The sequence below is a fragment of the Buteo buteo genome, chromosome 3, assembly GCF_964188355.1.
Source record: "Buteo buteo chromosome 3, bButBut1.hap1.1, whole genome shotgun sequence".
In the NCBI taxonomy this organism is placed as follows: Eukaryota; Metazoa; Chordata; class Aves; order Accipitriformes; family Accipitridae; genus Buteo; species Buteo buteo.
In genome coordinates, this window is record NC_134173.1 from 49408097 (window position 1) to 49427191 (window position 19095).

General features: G+C 37.8%; 1 protein-coding gene across 7 annotated transcripts in view; it reads left to right on the forward strand.

The window, feature by feature from the left end:
* CPNE3 (copine 3) overlaps positions 1 to 19095 on the forward strand; it is a 29974-nt gene that overhangs the window by 43 nt on the left and 10836 nt on the right. The window contains exons 1-8 of one of the 7 annotated variants that reach the window (XM_075023543.1): positions 12 to 171; positions 9664 to 9803; positions 10409 to 10588; positions 11749 to 11823; positions 12290 to 12361; positions 13195 to 13278; positions 14900 to 14989; positions 18416 to 18514. In XM_075023543.1, coding sequence (XP_074879644.1) covers positions 9672 to 9803; positions 10409 to 10588; positions 11749 to 11823; positions 12290 to 12361; positions 13195 to 13278; positions 14900 to 14989; positions 18416 to 18514 — 732 coding nt within the window. In that variant the 5' untranslated portion in view covers positions 12 to 171; positions 9664 to 9671. Of the gene's footprint in view, positions 1 to 11; positions 172 to 469; positions 626 to 669; positions 841 to 903; positions 3226 to 9663; positions 9804 to 10408; positions 10589 to 11748; positions 11824 to 12289; positions 12362 to 13194; positions 13279 to 14899; positions 14990 to 18415; positions 18515 to 19095 lie in introns of those variants that run through there. The other 6 variants (XM_075023542.1, XM_075023537.1, XM_075023539.1 and 3 more) reach the window with 6 other exon arrangements.

The window sequence follows — 19095 nt, forward strand, 5'->3', positions numbered from 1 at the left end:
GCGGGGGGAGAGCGAGGGGGGGAGGGAGGGAGGGAGAGAGCGGGGCGGCGTGCGCATGCGCCCCTCGCCCGCGGCGGCCTGCGGGGCAGGGCGCGCCCGGTTGGCGTGGGCGTGGCCGCCGCGGGCGCCAGGGGTCCGCAGCCGCCGCGCTGCCGTCGCCGGACCCGGCAGGTGAGGGGCCGGGCCGCGGGGCCGCAGCTCCGCAGGGGAGCGGCGCTGTGCGCCGCGCCGCCGTTCGGGGAGGGACTGGGCGTCGTCCGCGGGCGAGGCAGATCGCTCGGGGCCCCGTCGCCTTGCCGTGCCTCAGGGGCGAGTCCTCCGCCCGGCCGCCGCGGGGTTCGCCCCGCCTCCGGCCCGCAGAGAGGGAGCTGACGCCTTCCGCGCGTCGTGCCTTCGGGCTGCCGCCCTCCCCAGCCGCTTCACCCTTCCGGCGGGCGAGGGCTGTCCCTCGTACGGCCGGGAGACGGGCGCGGCTGGGGCTGGGGCTGCCGGCCGCAGCCGTCCTCACCGCCCGCTCCGGTGGCAGATCCCCTGGGGCGGCTGGGCAGCTCTTCGCGGGGGACTGGGCACCCGCTGCTGCGGAGCTCCCGGAACCCCATCGGCCGCGCGAGTCGCCGTCCCTCAGGTAGCGGGGCGGGGCGGGGCGAGGTGGAAGCTGTACCGCGGAGCGCGTGCGCCGCGGGCGCGGATCTGTGGCGGTGTAACGCTGCTCGGGGAAGCGCCCGTTAGGAAGGAGACTGTCGGGAGTCATCATCGTCCCTAAAAAAACCACGCGCTGTTCCTCCTGAGCTGCTGCTGGAGTGGGTGGTTGTTTTTGCTTTTCTTAATTGCAGCTGCACGGTATGTGTAGGACAAACCTTAGCTGACGTGCACGTTGTCGTAGTTTTCTCCTCCGCTAGGGAAAAGTTAAAATGTGAAAGCTCTTCACTTTTGCTTCCGTGCTTGTGTCTTCAAAGTGCATTAAGTATCCTCAGGGTAATATGCAACGCTCCGCCTCTGAAAGTTACGTTTGTTTTCTTGGGAGTTTTATGTCCCCAAAAGTTCAAGTTAAAGATGTTTCTGTGGCGGTACAAAAAAGTTTATCTAGTAGAAGTAATTAGAGTAAAACTTAATGCCGGATTTTTTTTTCTTTTCAGTTGAAGTTTTAAATTTTAGCTTTATATATGTATAATCACAGCAGTGAGATGTTTCAAAGGGCATGCAGAACATCAACAAGCATTAGAAGAAAAAAAAAAAAGTAAGCAAGAAAGATGTGTAGAGGAGCAAGGAGAACCAGACAGAGCTCCTTTTGTTTTTCTGTTATGCTGTTAGGGAGCATGCAGGGGTTTTCCAACAAGTACATTTGTATTAAATATCTCAGTATTAATCTATACAGATCTATTATATGTGACTGCTAGACTAATTTTAATTCAGCTGTTGAAAGCAAAAGTCCATTTCTGGTAGGTTCAATAACTAAGCCATTGTTAAATGTCATCTGCCAGAATTCAGAGGTAGCAGTGCTGTACCACAGTGTTTTTACAGCCTTGTGTTATGCCCAAGGCATTAATGTTTTTCCAGAATTTAAGGCTAGAGGGAAGCTATAGTAGCTGTTTTGTACCAACAACACCAAAGATCCTTCTTTTAGGGGTAATAAAACTAAAATCTCAATTCCACAAATAGGTTAATGTTATTACCTGGGGTGGCGTGTTTTTTTGGTTTGGTTTTTTTTTTTCCTTTATTCTGATTCAGAATAAGATGCTGTCATTACCATGGTTTCCTTTAGGAAACACCTTTAGGGACAAAGTTGAGCAGAAAGATATGGGTTTTTCCTTCCTTATTAATTCTGTTTATTTTCCAGTGAAAGTCTGCATGCTCTTCCAATATAAATAACATATGGTCGAGTTAGTATTTGTAGGTATTACTTCCTGTTAAACCCAACAAAGTTACTTCTATTCTTGGATCAGTTAGGCTAAGATTCGTAATGGCCGCTTCTAGCATCACATTGGAAGCTGTGGTGTGGCTTGTGCAAATGAGTAGACAGGAAGTAGAATTACGGTGCTCTTTACCGTTTTGTGTTTAATTTCTTTGGTATAACTTTAATATTGCTCTAGATGAGATGCTGTTGCTCAGGGATTTAAAAATGGCATTATTAATCATTTGAAGGATTTCTGAATGTGGGAGTTTTGGGGCTGGGTTGCTGCATTTGAAATTCTGTGTAAGAAATAGTCTTAATGATTTGGATCACTTGCTTCATACTTTCTTCTGTGGTTGAAAGAAGACTGGGTCCTGTGGATCCTTCCTATCCTGTAGCTGGATCAAGTGCTCATGTTCACGCAGTGCTTTATCCAAGACAGAGTTAGGAGCCAGCTGAATTAGTTCTAGTGGTGTCAACTTGCTTCTGGTGCTCCTTGCATTCAGGAGGGTTATTACGAAGTCCTCATGGTAGTGATTAGCAGATGTGCAATAATCTGGTGGTTCCAGGAAGCAGCATGATTGCTGTGAGCTTGTGTTCAGAGCCGCTGCCTACATATACACAGAGCATGTATGATGCTTCCCAGGCACAGTGAATGCAGGGTGCAGGTAGCTGCTATGATACAGAATTGAAGCAGAGCTGACTGGAGAGCTCTTTGTTTGCCTATAGGAAGGTTTGAAATACATCTGGGCTATAGTGTGTAATCTTGTGATTGTCGGTTTCAAGTTAGTGTTGTTTACCCTGAGATACAAAATGTTATGCCGGACCCTTGTGGGATAGTGTTTTTATGGATTTTTCTTAGGCAACCTTTAGCAGTGTAGGAAAGCATAGGATTCTTAGAGCATAAGCCACATTGGGAGTTTGCAAGCCACTGGTTTTGGTCTACTTACTTTAAAACACTATCACCTGATTGGTAAAAAAGGGTTAAATGAATAGGACAAAAAAGGAAATCTGATCTTTGTTCTTAAAATCTTAAAGGGCTTTTCTTGCTGGACTTTTAAAATATCTAATTTATGTTGTAGTTTGTTTTGTAACAAAAGCTCTGAGTTTCTCATAAATAATCTTTACAGTGTGGTTGTCATGGACGCATAGAACTATTGGACAGGTTATTTATTTTAAGAGAAGCTGTAGTTCCTCAAAGAATATGCATTTGAACCTGTTACTTTGATTGATATATGGGAATAACAATTCTTGGTTTTAATTTCCTTTCATTTCACATTTTAATGCTACTGCTGAAGTTTTAGCCTTCTCCTGCACAGAGACAGACCTCTGAGGTAAGTTACCATAAACCCATTTTTAAGAACTGGTATTTCTAACAGTGAAGTGTCACAACATGCCAGACTTGGAATGGACTGTGGGGAGGATTAGTCTAAAACATGTGATCACTTGCATCTTTTTTCTGCAATAAAAAGCAGCAAGTTTTAGTGAGATAAAAGTTTTTGTTTCTTGTGGATAATGTTAATTATGTAAAGTCAGTCAGTGGCTCTACAGAGAGGAATTGCAATGAAGAATACACAATTTGAGATACTATTCAAATTGCATAGTTGATAGATTGTTTTCCATAAAGTAATTCATATAAAAATATTCTGTTAAAACATAAACACAGGAAACATTTTTCCACTGGTTGAATGCTGTCTGCTTAAAACAACTACAGTTTGAAGTCAGGATATCTGTGTTTCTTAATTTTCTTGTTCAGGGCACAATATTACCTTTTATAGTTTAGCTTACTTGTATCAAAACATCACCCAAAATTCTTAAAATGCTTTTGTGTGAGGAAGATGCTGGGAAGAACCCTTAGCATTAAAGATGTGCCTAAAGGGTGAACACGCATATTCAAGGATAAAAAGGTCAACAGAAGGATGTTTAGAAATAGCTGTTTCTAAGTCATCTTGTGAACAGGCATCCTAGAAGTCAAATTAATAGTTTCTGGTCTGTGCAGTGAGGTTTTTTTTTTTTTAAATAGAATTCTAAATATGGTCTTTGGCAATGTGCTTAATGATAGATTTTTATATATAGGAACTATCTGCAAATAGTTGCCTGACTTGTTACACCAGTGTGCTACCAATCCAGTAGATAAATATTTAAACTGCCTGAGTATGGTGAAGCTTGTATAAATAGATGATTCATTTCCCATAAAGAAAATAATGTCTCTCTTCTCACACACTCATATGTCTCAGATTTTTTAAATATTAGCTCTTATTTTTGTTTGGCATAATCACCAGGAGAATGACTTCTGTGGTCATTAGGGTTTTATCAACGTAATCTCACTTGTTCAATTAAGAACGATATCATTCCTTCCTGCATTCTAAATAGTGAATGTGAGAAGATACAGCTTACACTCAAGGTTTTGTGTGATTCTTCAAATACAGAATGATGCAAGTTGAGATGTGTTACTTTGAGCTGCTTCGGTTGTTCAGTTTGCCAGCACATCAGCTAGTGCCACAGGACAATTTTATCAGCTGTGTCTCCTGTAAAGAGAGTGGAAAAGAGGAGCCAGAATTCAGATTTAGAGGTATGGTTTTTAGAGAAGTCTCTAGTTTTCAAATGCAGTGATGAAATTAGGTTATGAAACAGTCTTCGCTGTTGTAACTTTATACGCAGCGTCAGCTCCTGTGAGGTGGTCAGTTTCCTTGAGAATTGAAGGGTTACCCTGAGTGTTTTTTAAATATACATTTATATACATGTAGTCCAAGTTCATTAGGAATTGTGTTGCTGCTAGCCCCATCGGTGGAAAGAAGCATCCATTTGTCATAATTTCATTGTCAGCTTCTTGCAGCAGACGTGGCATTTTCTGTGAGTATGTTGTCATTCTCTGTTCTTTGCATATGCAACTGTTATAAAGAGATGCTAGACAACTATGCTGAGATGATGGATTGAGCAGGTTATATTGTGAGATGGATGTTGTCTCCCAGGTTAATTTCATTTAGATCTTGTTTTGTCCATCTTTGTGCCAGCTCTTCACCGGAACCCTTCTTGTGAAAGGCTGTTGCAAGAAGTGCTGTTATTGCTTGCTCTGAGATGCAATAGAAGAGGTTCTAAGGAACACAGAGATCTTTACCACAAAAATTTCTGTTTGTGAGAAATGGCACCTTAATCCTGTCTGAAAGAGCAGAGACTGAACAATTGCATACACTGAATGTACAGGACAGTAAAGCTTCCTATGTATTATTTCAGGTTTAGGCTTGGTTCAAGACTTTAATTTTCATAGTCTCTCTGAATAATTAATTTATTTCTGTGTTGTCATCTGCCCACGTTCATGGGAAATACTTAATAATTCAAGAAGGGTCTGAGCACTGCTTTTATGTGGTACTGCCTTTTTCAGTCTGGCACACAGTTTACATAAAATGCTTAAGTGTAGCATTATGGCTAGAAGATGAACTGATCAGGAATAGACTTTATTAGCAAGTTCTGAAATGTTTCCCTTGCTTTTTCTGTGTCCATCTGGGCCCTGAGGTAACTACAAAGTATGGATTTTTGGTCCATTGTCATCAGTAGTTTGCAGGAACTAGGAAATGTTCTGTGACAGCAACAGCTTACATCAGAACAGGTTTCAGACTTGTGACTAAAGGCAGTGATGCCAAACCCAGGTATAGCAGTGCTCACTTCATTAGTCTTTTTGTTATCTTGTAGTTATGTATTTTCTGCTTGTCAGATTGGGAAACACCTATAGTTATGAACATAATACCATTGTACTACTCTGGTATGTTATCTGCACAAGCCTGTACTCTCCTCTGGTATTGCAGCATAGATAGGGTTGCTGCAGTCTGACAGTTCCCAAGTACTCTGTTAGAAGATTATTCTGATAATAGATCTGTTCCCTTCCAGGTAGAATGTCATGTTTACAGTTTCTGTTGAAAAGCAGACATTGGCTGGATTATTTGGTGGATGCCATTTATCTTCGGTAGAATCATTAGTGGAATTCAAAGAACATTATGATCGGTGGAACTGCAAGACAAGACAAGTCCTCGATTTACAGTTTTGCTTTAGTAATGACAGCTCAAGCAGAAGGACTTGTAATATACTTAGTTGACCTAATCATGCTCTTGAGCTGCCTAGACATGGCATAGGATCAGGAACAAGTATCTCCCTTGTGACTGTACATTGCTGCAGTTCACAGTCTGGATGTCACAAGTTCTGCCATACAGTTTATAGTAATTTTCAGTCTTCTCCTGTCCAGAATTATCAGTGGTTTTGGTTTTTTTAAAGCCTGATATGCTCCTGCGGTCATAAAAGCCATACCAATAGAAAGGACTATTAGCTGTCATCTGGTCTCATTCTGGTGTGCTTTACCTTACTTTACGGTGTACCCTACGTAGAGGACAAACAGTTGATAGCTTGAGAAAAGGAGAGGTTTCAATTATATTTGCACAAAGGGGAGCATAGTTACTTTCATAACAATAACTAATTGAATAAAGAAGTCTCTTGTTATGTGATGTAACTTACTGGTAGTCAAGGCTGCCGGACCCCAAACAGTATCATCTGTCCATGTAAAGTTATTCCAGTATCCCAAATGTGCAAGTAATCCAGTCATGTATCTAGAGTATTTTGCATCTGATTTGCCTACTAGATCTGATAGTGTGTTGTAGAATGGTATTTCAGGAGGTAATGCACTAGTGCAGCCATGATTTTTTTACTTCCACTGTCCTGAAGAGACTGCAATTTGCCACACTGTATTCCATCAAGTCTTCGAAAAGAGCATGCTTACTCACCTGATAGTGACTCTGATCCTTGAGGTTGTTTATCATATTTAGGAAGATATTTATCATCTTTAGGAATCCTATCACCCACCTCCCAAACATGTTCTGGAAATTTTCACCTAACACAGGCTTTCAGACGTGAGGAGAATTGGGTGGAGCTGGAGTCATTCTTCCTTTTATACAGTATGGGATTACGAGGATTCATGCAGTATATGCAGAGCTCCAACAACCATGCTGTTGAAAAGACTTCTGAATTCACACATGTGAAGCATCTGTGTGCCCTCTGCAAGTTCTGTAATGACTGCAATGTTGTAAGGAAAGTATCTGTTGTTTATGTACTGAGTTTCACTACCATAAATACTGTTTTGGGTTACCGAGATATGACTTTTTCTCACTAGTATTTTACTAACTTTTAATGTTTATAATGTTATTGAAAATCAGGTTGCATACAACTATTTACTGTAAAATGTATCAGTTTTCTGGTGTTATGGATAGTCATGTTGTCTTTCTTTCAAGTAAAATAGCAAAATTAATTCTTGAAACGCATTAGTATTACAGACCTCTTCAACCCATTATACACATATTGATTCATGATATTCTCAAAACCTCTGAGGAAAATGCCTTGCATTATTTTTCATCTCGGATTTTGCAAAACTGGAAATGGAAGGGATTAAAGGACCATCTCAGGATTTGGGAGGTTTTGCTTTTGTATCTGGGTTTCAAGTTGAGTATCCTCCACTTGGATAAATGCATTTTCTTGTTGTAAGTTGTCTTTTACCTAATATGGACACAATTATTACATCTCAAACAAAAGCATTTGCATTGCAGGGAAGGGAAGCAAGTTTTTTAATCCTTCCTTTCCCTGTGTGTTAAAGGATGCTTTTTGCATAGCACCTTTTTTGCTAAATCTGCTCTTTTCCCACATTAGATGCATAGTGGGACACTCAGTGACGTGAAGGGGGAGAGGGAGTAACAGAATTGATGTATTCATGTGAGAAAGTACTTGTGATGGAAGAGAACTGGGACACACACGTGCACACGCACACACAAATGTACATGCTAAGTAGAGAAAGCTGACCAGATTTTTAGGTTGACTGGATGGTATCCATTTACCAGTGATTTTGGAAACGTTACTTTAACAAAAGAAATGTGGCTACAAGTCCTTTTGGGGACTCAATAATAATGAGTTTCAAGGAAGTTAGAGCAAGAAAATTTTGAGTGTTTTTAGAAATATGTCTCAATTCAAGTTTGAATTCTGTTGAATTTCTTGAAAACCCTTTTTACTTGCTGTTGCAGCAGTGGGTATTAGGCCATCATTTTGTCAGCAGAAAGTTGTTTTTCTGGAAACAGCCATTGAGGAGTCATGCACTGGTCTGCACTGGATTCTATGGGCAAAGCCACTGACTGTTAATGAGCTCTGTCTGGCAGCCAGGAAAGCAACAGGGAATGGAAAATACCAGCACAAAAAGAGAACCAGGAAAAAAGGGACAGACTGCTTTTTAGGGGTATGCTTTCTAAACCTAAAAACCATTGGTTTAAAAACAATTTAAATAGTTAGAGCTTCACTTTTTTTCCCCCTCAAGGACAATGACTGAAGCTTGGTAAAGTCATGGGAGCAGAAGATACTCAAAGATGGAATCACATTTAGGTGTTTAGGAGGTGCAGGAGGATTTCCATGAATCTGACATGCTTCTTAAAAATAATGTATGTGCATGGATGTTTGAGTGGTTCCTTTACAGATAATTTATATTTACTTCAGTCTCCAAAAGGTCCATCTCTAAGATAACAAAACAGAGACAGGAGAGGTAACATGTGAAGTGTGCCCTAGTGGAATACAAGAAGCCTCAGGAAAATTCCTTCAGACCACAGTGTTTTCTTTCTCCTGTTTCCAGTTTATTGTTCCTTTTTATCATGTTCCTTTCCTTTTTTGCCTCTAAAAAAAGTTCCTTTTCACCAAAAGTTGTAAGAATGCAGTGAGAGGAAGAGAGATGGGTTGGGTTAAGTATAGTTACAGTATACTTGAACATGAATGTGTAGGATGCAAGTGAGTTGGCTAGATAGAAGCAGATGCCTTTGCTTCCTTATTCTGTTTAGTGTCTCATGCACTTTCAAGGTAAGTTAATCCACAGAGATACTGTGTCTAGACTGTGGACTTGCTGTAGAGAAGGAGAACCTGAAGCTACAGAGGTTTGGGAACTTCCAGGATAGGCTGCTTGTGGAAAGATTTGGAAGTTTTAGTCTCTGAGTCAAGGGCAATTGTACTGTAGAGACTCATCTCCCAAAGAGGTGTTGGAAATGATCAACTGTATTCCTGAAGAGTATAATTATAGAGATTTTTTTATGTAGAAAATATCTGCTGCTCAGACCTAATAAGGCTTGCAAATGCTCATTATCCCGGTGTGGGATTCATAACTTATAATGAAGTTGGTTTTGTAGTTTGTAATATCTGCTGGTCTTCTTAGTTCCCGTGGAGAATGATTGAGATACTTAAGAGGAAATGTAAGAAAGCTTTCGGTTGTTCTTTTTTTTAAACGAACCTCCAGCAAGAAGAATTGCTCCTAATACTCAGTTGTTACTTGACTTCAAAGTTGTTTATCCCTATTATTAAAAATTGTAGTTGTTTTTGAAGATATACTAAAGCAAGATCACCTATGCTGTTACCTACCTAAACTCCTTGTCCAATCCTGCCATGTTCATGGCTTCAGGATGTAATTTAAAGCTTGCGAAGTTTTATTGTCAGCAGTTCAAACCACTGTACTTTCTTTGTGGTGTTTTCTATTTGGTTCCTCAAGCATTCTAAGAAACCTGATCTTGTTTCTTATGTGCAGATTTTGAAATGAAGTTTTATACATATGTGGCAAAGCCAATATTATGACAGTAATACTGTAATGTTGGTACATCATAAATCTTAAAATCTGCATTTGGAGCCTCAAATCTCGCTCCTGACAAGCTAATAACTCTAATGATCAGTCAGAGAATTAATGCATTGTGACAATCCCATTGTTTGTTTTCTAGCTTAACAAATGGCGGCACAGTGTGTAACAAAGGTGGAGCTGACTATTGCCTGCACCAATCTCTTGGATAAAGATGTTGGTTCCAAGTCAGACCCGCTGTGTGTGCTTCTCCAGAACACGAGTGGTCAGCAGTGGTATGAGGTACAGTGTGATGCTTCTCACAAATCTGCTAAAAACACAGTCAAACTTGTTGGACCTTCTAAAATGCTGAAGTGTGTGATTTTGTTAAAATATTTTAATTATATACCAGCACCTCTGAGTACTTTTCATTAGATTATGTCTTTAATAGTTATACAGGCAGCACACTAATAATCGTTTTCTAATAAATATTTACACCTGTTTGATTTTTAGCACTGTTCCTCCAGCCATGTGTGGACCAACTGAAGAAGCCTTCTCAGTGCTTAAATGTGCTTTTATAAGTACAGTGCTCCAAAACTAGGGTCTCATCCTGGATTTGACAATATCAACATTCTTATTTAACATTCTTATGTTAGTCTTCCGTATGCAGGAGTAGGTACTCCTTATAGGGAGCAAAGAAAAACAGGTCCTCAAATATCTCTGACTTACAGCAGTGGGTTTTGTAATATAATGTGGTTATTTATATTTGATGGAAGGTTTGTAGGAAGATACAGCTTTATACTTTATAGTAAGAAGAACTTTTGAAAGTTTCTAATAAGATGTTATTCGATTGGAGTGCTTGTTTGGTTGGTGAAATACTGGATAAAGTGATATCTTTCTAATTGCAGGTTGATCGCACAGAAAGAGTTAAGAATTCCTTGAACCCAAAGTTTGCCAAGAAATTCCTAATTGATTACTATTTTGAGCTTGTTCAGAAACTTAAGTTTGGAATATATGACATTGATAACAAAACCTTTGATCTGAATGATGATGACTTCTTAGGAGAATTTGAGTGTACACTGGGACAAGTAAGTATGCAGATGATTTTCCTTAGAATTAAGAAAGTGTAAGTTACTGCAAATCATTAACCACTTTTACCTTAAATTTATCACTATGTTCTTGTGTAGTTGGGGTACTCCTAAACTGAATAGGATTCCCTTCATTTGTGTTTACAAGCCTCTTTATTTGCAAAAGGTCTTGAGATGATGCCCTGAAATGTACTCTAGGATGGTGACTGTCCAAATTGCTGTCTGAAAGTAAGTGGACGGTCAATGAGCACAAAGTAATAATTGCTGTTTATTTACTCTAAGACTCAAATTATTATTTTTATGCTCCATAGAAAGACAATTGGTGTTTAGCAGCATAAGAGTGTTCACAAGGGCCATGTTAACCTTATAATTTGCTTTCCGCTCAAGGCCAGCAGTGATTCTGGTTGTGCTAACTGTTGATGTCACTCACATTTCCCTGCCAAATTCTGCTATTGGTGCTATCATAATGGGGCAGCTTCTTTTCAACTTGTTATTTCTAGTAGATCCGTTGAAGGCACTTCTCAGGAGAGTCTACTTGGTTTTTTTCCTCCCCTGTGTCTGAAGTATTTTTATTTTAAGTGCATTATAAAGATGGAGGCATTGTGAAATGAAATTCAGTAGCAATGTAAAATTAATCATTCATTCTTGAAGTAAAGAAGGACCTGTAGAATGAGTAGACACCCTTCTGATAAAGCATTGCCTGAAGAGGATAAAGCAAAATCAACTGGATACACGGCAGGGGAGACTGATGTTTGTTTGTGTGACAAATACTGAGTTTATAAATCTGTTTGCTGAAGCTGTTATGAGATATGGCTTGCCTGTGTTTGAATGGTATGTGTGAAAAACTTAGGAACAATTTGAGATTGGAACTTAAGGTATTACATTTGCCCATGTATGTATATCATGTTACTAGAAGACATTTTATTTCATATTGCTCCTGAAACTCTGCATGTGTTCATCTGCATATGTATTTTAAAATTTTGAAGTGTATCAAGTATTACCTATTTATTCATACGACATCATGGGAAGTAAATGTAATGTTGTTGTCTTCATGATAATGGAAACATTCCTAAAATGAAAACACTTCATCTCATTTCATTCCTTTGAAAATATATGAAATTGTGCTAATAATGCTTGATACTCAAATTTTGTCTTGGCAGGTAGTTTCTAGCAGGACTCTAACGAAACCATTAGTGCTTAAAAATGGCAGACCTGCTGGAAGAGGAAGTATTACGGTAAGACAATAAATCTCCTTAGCATTTATCCTTAAATGTTTTTGTGGCTTTTTTTTTGTTGTTGTTGTTGTTAGTTAGTTAGTGGCTTGAACACAGTGAGTCTAATGTACTGTGGTGTAAAAAGTATCTTAAAGCATTTTTTCTTTCCATTCACTAATATTTCTTTGTTATCCAAAAGGAGAGCAGCCCACTTTCTGCATCTATAAGTCTTAGTGCATCCATCAAAATAATTAGGGCATCTGATGTGCTACTGTTTGGGCAGTATCTTTGTCAGTGTCATCATCTAGTGAATCCCAATGTCAAATCAAATTGTTCTTCCCTCCCCCCACCCCATTTTTTAATGCTTCATTTGTGAGCAAACATGTTTTGTTTTGGTTTTTTTATGGACCTGTCATAGGAGCGTTGAGAATATGAGTAAACAATGTAGTTCCTAAATACAAAATAAGTATTTTGTTTGCCTATCTAGATTACAGCAGAAGAAGTGAAGGATAACAGGGTGGTTGTATTGGAAGTAGAAGCAAGGAAACTGGACAATAAGGTATCTGTGTGATTGCGGTTCCTTTTGATACAGTAATAAAATCAGAATCTTGTCAAAACAGGAAACGTTAAAACGTTCATTCCTACTTTTTGCTGAAATAATGAAATCCATTAAGATTTTTCTTATACCAAAAAAAGAAATTGAAGAAAGATTTGCTTCAGAGTAACTTCATTGACTGTTTTGAAATGAATTGTAATGTATTTCTAAATAAGACAAGTGCATTGCAGGGATAGTCTGTGAATGGCATGCTTCCATTTAAATGTAAATCTTTACATTTAATCATAAAGATAAGGGAGTTTTGGTATATCCATTGGTTTGAATAGCTGTATAAATGATTACCCGTTAGCTCTCTGAAGTAAATGGTGAAGAGTGTACTTGGAGTGTATAAATCTGTTACGTTAAATATTTTGGGGCAGGCTAAAATTACTGTATTTAGAAAGACTTTTAGAAGGAAAATAAAAAAAAATTAATAATGGAAAAAATGTTATCATTTTTCCCAGTCAATTTAATGATACTTTTCTGAACTGGATGAAATCCTTAGTTTCCTAACTATCCATCACAGTACTTATTCATATAAGTATTCTTTTGTTTGAACTGTCAGGTATTTACTGTGTGGACATTACAGAACTTTTATCCTAAATTGATGGACATGCCCTGTTTTCTTTCTCTCTTTCGCAGGTGGTAATATAATCAGACTAAAGCTTTTTCATCCAAAGCTTTTGTTCCCTGAATATTTAGTTTACTTTTTGTTAAGCTAAGCATGTTTTAACTAGCATTTAGTGGCATTCATGCCACAGGCTGTTCTGGGATAATTACACGTTCTTTAAATACAGGACTTTTTTGGAAAGTCAGATCCTTATCTGGAATTCCACAAGCAGACTGGAGATGGAAACTGGGTGATGGTTCACAGAACAGAGGTAGGATATTTTCAGTCAACAACCTAGAGCTTGACATTATTTGATTTCCATTGTGTCACAGCACTAGAGGTACAGTGCCTTACAAAAAGAAGAGAATGATCTGGCAGTTGACATGCAGACCAGTTAGAAACCACCTCTGCTCTTCCACTGATTTTTCTCATAGAACAGGAAGTCTACCTTTCTCTGATTCTGATGTGTGTCATCCTATTTCAAAGGAAAATACCTTTTTTTGTTTTTTTTTTTAAACTTTCTGCAATCCAGAAGAAAACAAATGTTTTTGAAAAGGTACTGCATACTCATACAGGGACATTTGCTTGGGCATTCCTATTACTGCTGTTCTTATGTCAGTATCACCTCGCAGTACTGTTTACTAATAAATGTAATCATACCAAATGCTTGCATAGCAAGGGCAAGTCAAGGATTATGCTGAGTGAGGGAAAACATGCTTGACCAGCAGCCTTCCACCCAGGAGGAGGTGCAGAGGTCCCGTGACAGCAAGTGACAGGGTAGGAGTAGGTTCAAAATGTCTCACTGTAGTGGAAGCTCAGGCCCTAGTCACAACTGAGGTACTACTGTGTGCATTTGAAGTGGTGACTGTATTAATTTTGAAGCCTGGATGTTGAAGAAGTATAAATCCTTTTTTGTGTCAGATTTATAAAAATAGTTTCTCTCATGAGGTGGTTCTTCTGCATAAAATGTGTCTTTTCCATGAGGATTTCAGTCATCTTCAATTTCAGTAATGAATCCAGAATTCGCTGTTCCAGCCTAGAACTGGCTGGAGGATTAGTTCTTTATGTTACAGATTTTAAAAACCTTTTTATGTTACTAACTTTTATTTACTGTTTTCATTTTCAAAAGAGAGGTTTCTTTCACTGCACTCCTGCAGTGCTGGAAGTATAAGTATTACTATTATTAGGTAGTATTAATTAAGTATTGCTTGTTGTGTGTAGTTTCCTGTACTTTATAGTATCATTATTTGGTGTATTGGGTGTATTACAGATACTGTCCTGTTCACAAATTCTGAAGATCCTTCAGTATTATTCTTAAATATCACTTATTTAGCATTCAGCCTGGGAGACCTTTTATCCTCATGCACTGTTTCTGCTTAACCATACCATGAATTTCTTGAGGGAGTATTTCGATAAGTGGCATTTCAGAATAAATATAAGCTGGAGTGAATTGTAATCTCCAGAGTATTGATGTATTCAGAAATTCCAATGTAATCTTTTTTCATGTTTTTTTGGTAAGTCACACTGTTATATATGTTTTTGTGTATGTATATATGTGTGTGCTTATTAAAAAAAAAAAAGTCAATGTTTATGTAAAGATTAATTTTTTGCAGTGTAGTAGCTGAATGATATAGTAGATCACAGTGCAGTCTAGAAAAATATGGAGTTGAAAGATACCATCTCTTTTGGAGAATTATATTGCATGTTAAGAATGTTTAGTTTGTTTATATGCTGTATGTTAGGATTTTGATCACAGGAAGTGATTGACAGCAACATTGGTCAACTGGTTTTGCTTACAACATTCATGGCATGAAGGTATTAGCCATTATGATGACTATTTTCCACTCTGGTGAACAATACTATTCTGTCTTTTTTTTTTTTTTTTTTAACAGGTTATTAAAAACAACCTGAATCCTGTATGGAGGCCCTTTAAAATCTCTCTCAATTCTCTGTGTTACAGTGACATGGATAAGTCAATTAAGGTAATGTATATGAAATGTGCATATAAATTACTGCATTGAAAAAATTAGAATATGTAATAAATGGAAGTTGTGTTATTCTATTGCCTCTTTTTGTTTCAAATTGAATTGAAAGTATTGGGTTTCTTATTCTTACTTGAAAGTCACAGATATATGCATGTTTCAGGGAAAAAAATATATTTCACATTAGTGTTGCATCATGTGGTAAAAGTTGGTCTTTGAAAGTCTGGGAAACCAGTTGAATGCAAGTAGCTTTGAAATGTCCAATTCAGTTTTGTATTTGGATTGTACAGTTTTAGTGTTGCATCAGCCAATATTGGTGGTATTAAGATACTGTATAGTGAAAGATGCATGATAAAGGCTAGAATATGCTTTGTTCTATGTTATGGATTTGTTAATACTTTGGTACTGGTGCAACAGGTAATACTAAAGAAATTCGTAATATACTACCTGATACAATTAGTTACACTTAATGTACTAGCTGAGATAAGATGTGAACCAGATGTCTTTTGTGGATACCAGATGTAGCGACTTTTTCTGCTCAGATAAAACTGAGCTTTCTGTTGGAAAGTCAGCCAAACCTGTGAAATGATAGTTCTACCAGGACTGGTCTTTAACTCTTTGTATCTTCAAATCTTGTCTTGAATAAGTTATGTTTAACTTCTGAATGTTTTTCTTCAGGAATTCCCTTCAGGGGTGGAATTGAAGCTAAACAACCAATCAAAAAGCCATTTATAAGTTATTATGAGCATGTTAGGAGCCTGGCATTTTAGCATTTGAAAAAACCCAAACCAACCAACCAGTTTACTTGCTGTTCTTCCTCTGGGAAGGAAAAATGAGAGCATGATCTGCATGTGACAGGTATTAGTCATGTGACATGAGGCAGTCCTGGAAAAAGCTTAAGAGCCATAGGGATCTGGGTGTTACAAGCACCTGTATAGATTTAAATACATAATTACAGAGCAGAGTAATGAACAACGTTACAAGCCCAGAACCTGTTTCCCTTACTGCTTCTGTGTTTTTTCCTTCTCATTCCTTTCTGCTTCCCTTTTCCCCAAAATAGCTGTAACAGCTCTTACATCTCCATATACTGTAAATATATTTTTCTTTTTCAGTAAACAGCCATACTAAAACTATAGACCATTGATTAAAATATATCTGTTGAGGTGGAGTCATTCTCAGCTCTGTCATCATTTTATAGTCTGTTCTTCGGAATCTTACCTCAGAAGTGTAGGTTTATTTCCAGCAGAAGTAGATTTTACTTGGAGTTGTTACGGACTTGCAGACAGACAGTAGGATTATGTCTTGTCTTAGAAATCTGGGAGCTATCACTTCAAACATTAAAATGCAGACAGAATTATATTGTAATGTTGTTGAAGGATTAAACAATACTCTTAACACTTTTATATGCACACAGTTGCATACGTAATGGGCTATTTATCATAGTAAGTAAACCCACCAACTTTTCCATGATGAGTGGCTTTTCACCTATTTAATGGCTTAGTTTGTGTATCCCCAGCAATGCACAAACCAAGTTGATTCTTTATCTTTTAGACTTATTGCTATATTCCATGTGAGTGTATTTGCAGTCAGTGAAGTTTTTCTGTCTTGAAAATGTGAGCCTTTCATCTGGAGCAAGCATGCCTGGTTCTGCTGGGGAAAATATATATGCAAATTTATCACATAGTTCCCTAGTGGTACTGTGTGTCCATGAGAGCATACCTGGAACAAAAGAAGTATTTCTATCTTGCCTGGAGTAAGTATTGAAAATTGGCTTAGATGTGTCACATATACCAAGCAAGACAAACTTTGATCCCTTTGAAAGGAAAAAGAAATAACTGTGCTAACTGTGAACAGGTATCATAACTGTTGGCTCAGGAAATGTCTTCAGTTTTAAATTTCAGGTACTGAGGCACTTGGCTGAGTATTTGATTGGCTTGATTTATGGCATTCAAAAGAATTTACATAGTATTTGCCATGAACTTTAGTCTGTTGGTTCTGTGGCTGCTTGTATGAGTTTTAAGTTGCTATTGAGTGCATGTGCATGCATTTTAATTATCTCTTAGTGCATTCAAAATGTTGTAGGAGTAGTGCAAGTCACAACTAGAGGCATGTTCTGCACAGCGTAGAACTTGCAATCTACGCATCTTATTTTGTACTACAACGTTACTGTTTGTTTTCAGAAAGTTAATTCCTCTCAGATGCTCAAGTGTATGTTGAAGTTGTTTGTTTTACTTTGTTATTCCTAAATGAAGTGGCCAAGTAATCAACTAAATTGTTTCTTGAATATAGTGTACAATTTTTTCAGTCTGGAAAGACAGACATGAAAATAGCTGTTCAGTTTAACCCATATATGTTCAGAAAAGTTTTTCTTGAAGTTTATGTTTTGATGCCAAATAATGGGTGATTTCTACTTTGACTCTTGATTTATTATTTATCATTACTATTGTTAAATTATTTTGATTTGATTAAGTTAGCTAGCATGTCTGTGTTGCTAATCTGAAATAAAATACCAGAAGTGGATAGAATTAGCATATGCTATTATAGATAATATAGAGAAAGGCAGTTGGGTCATATTCATAAATTGAGCTTTTAAAAAACAAAAATTGAGGACATACAAGGTTAAAGTAACAGTGGTAAAATTATGCTCATTCAAAATGAGAGGTTCTCAAAGAGAAAAAAAGTCTGTTTTTCACTTGTTCTGCCTTCTTTGGTGGTTTAGGGTGTTGAAAGATGAGTTGATTGAATAATAAAACTTAGCATTAAACATTGAATACAGGAAAAGAGGGTTTTTTAGTTGACATTCAGATCCATGAAGTGTGGATCATAGTGACTGTTTAAATTTGCTGATCTTAAAAAAAAAAAAAAATCTTGTTTCTAGATTTAGGGCTAAACCTTCATATACTTATAGATTCTAAGTTTATCTTGAATATTTGTAAAGTAATATAAAAGTATTAAAACTCTTGTGATCCCTGAATAACTATTTATTAAATTTTTAGCTGGATGGTCAGAGATAGTTAAATTTCCTTAATATCTCTTAAAAATTAAGTCTCTTAATCCATCATGACAGTAAAAAAACATGCATTGTTTTCCTACTCTTCCTGATACCCCCTCACTCCCCAAACATAGTTCAATATAATTGATGTTACTCACTCATGCGGGACCTGACACTGCTTAGTATTCTTGTCTCTTCTTCACTTCAGTGGAAGGTCTGAATTGAAACTGGGTATATTGGCTTTTACCCAGTCTGTAATTTTTAGATGTAACTCTATGCAATTCTAAGACTGCAACGTGAGAAAGACTCCATGTTATAAGACATCTAGGAATATTTTGGGTGTCAGTTTTGGCTGAACTAGAAATGCCATTGCAGTGTTTATTGCTTTTGTACGGCCATTTCTGTTACTAACACTGAACAATGCTTCATTTTAGGTTGAGTGCTATGACTTTGATAGTGATGGGTCTCATGATCTCATAGGAAGTTTTCAAACTACTATGTCAAAACTGAAGGAAGCATCTCGGTCCTCACCTGTAAGTCTTACATAGTCTAAGCTGCCTGTGTGTTTTTGATAAGCTGTTTTACTCATTTTGGAGCAAAGCTTACACCACTTGACTTGCAGGTATTGAAGTAGTGTTAGGCTACACCTTAACAATGCTACTGTAGTTGAGGCTGACTCAGCATTTACATTATGCATCCACTTCCCTAGGATTAGTATCTTGGTTACAATTTTTAATATTACATATCTAAATACCCAACTGCCAGCACAAATGGATTTCGCTAATCATAAAAACACAGAAATCAAAAAATTTTGCATGTCAGAGGACAGAATGCAGTACAAATTTCACTGCAGTTAAAAGGCCAAAGCTTGTAGTATTTTTTTCAGGTTTTACTTAGTCCTTTATTTCAAGTATGGCACTTACCAACTTTCATGCATACTTCAGTGAATATGAAAACAATTCAACATTTATGGTACTGCAGAAGAATGCAACTGAATGTGTTACATTAGGTGGCTCTTATTTAAAGTGAAATTACCCTTTATGTTCTTAACGAATGTAACAATTTGCAAACCTTTTAATAGACAAGGTTTACATTTAGAAGGTGGCATAGCAAC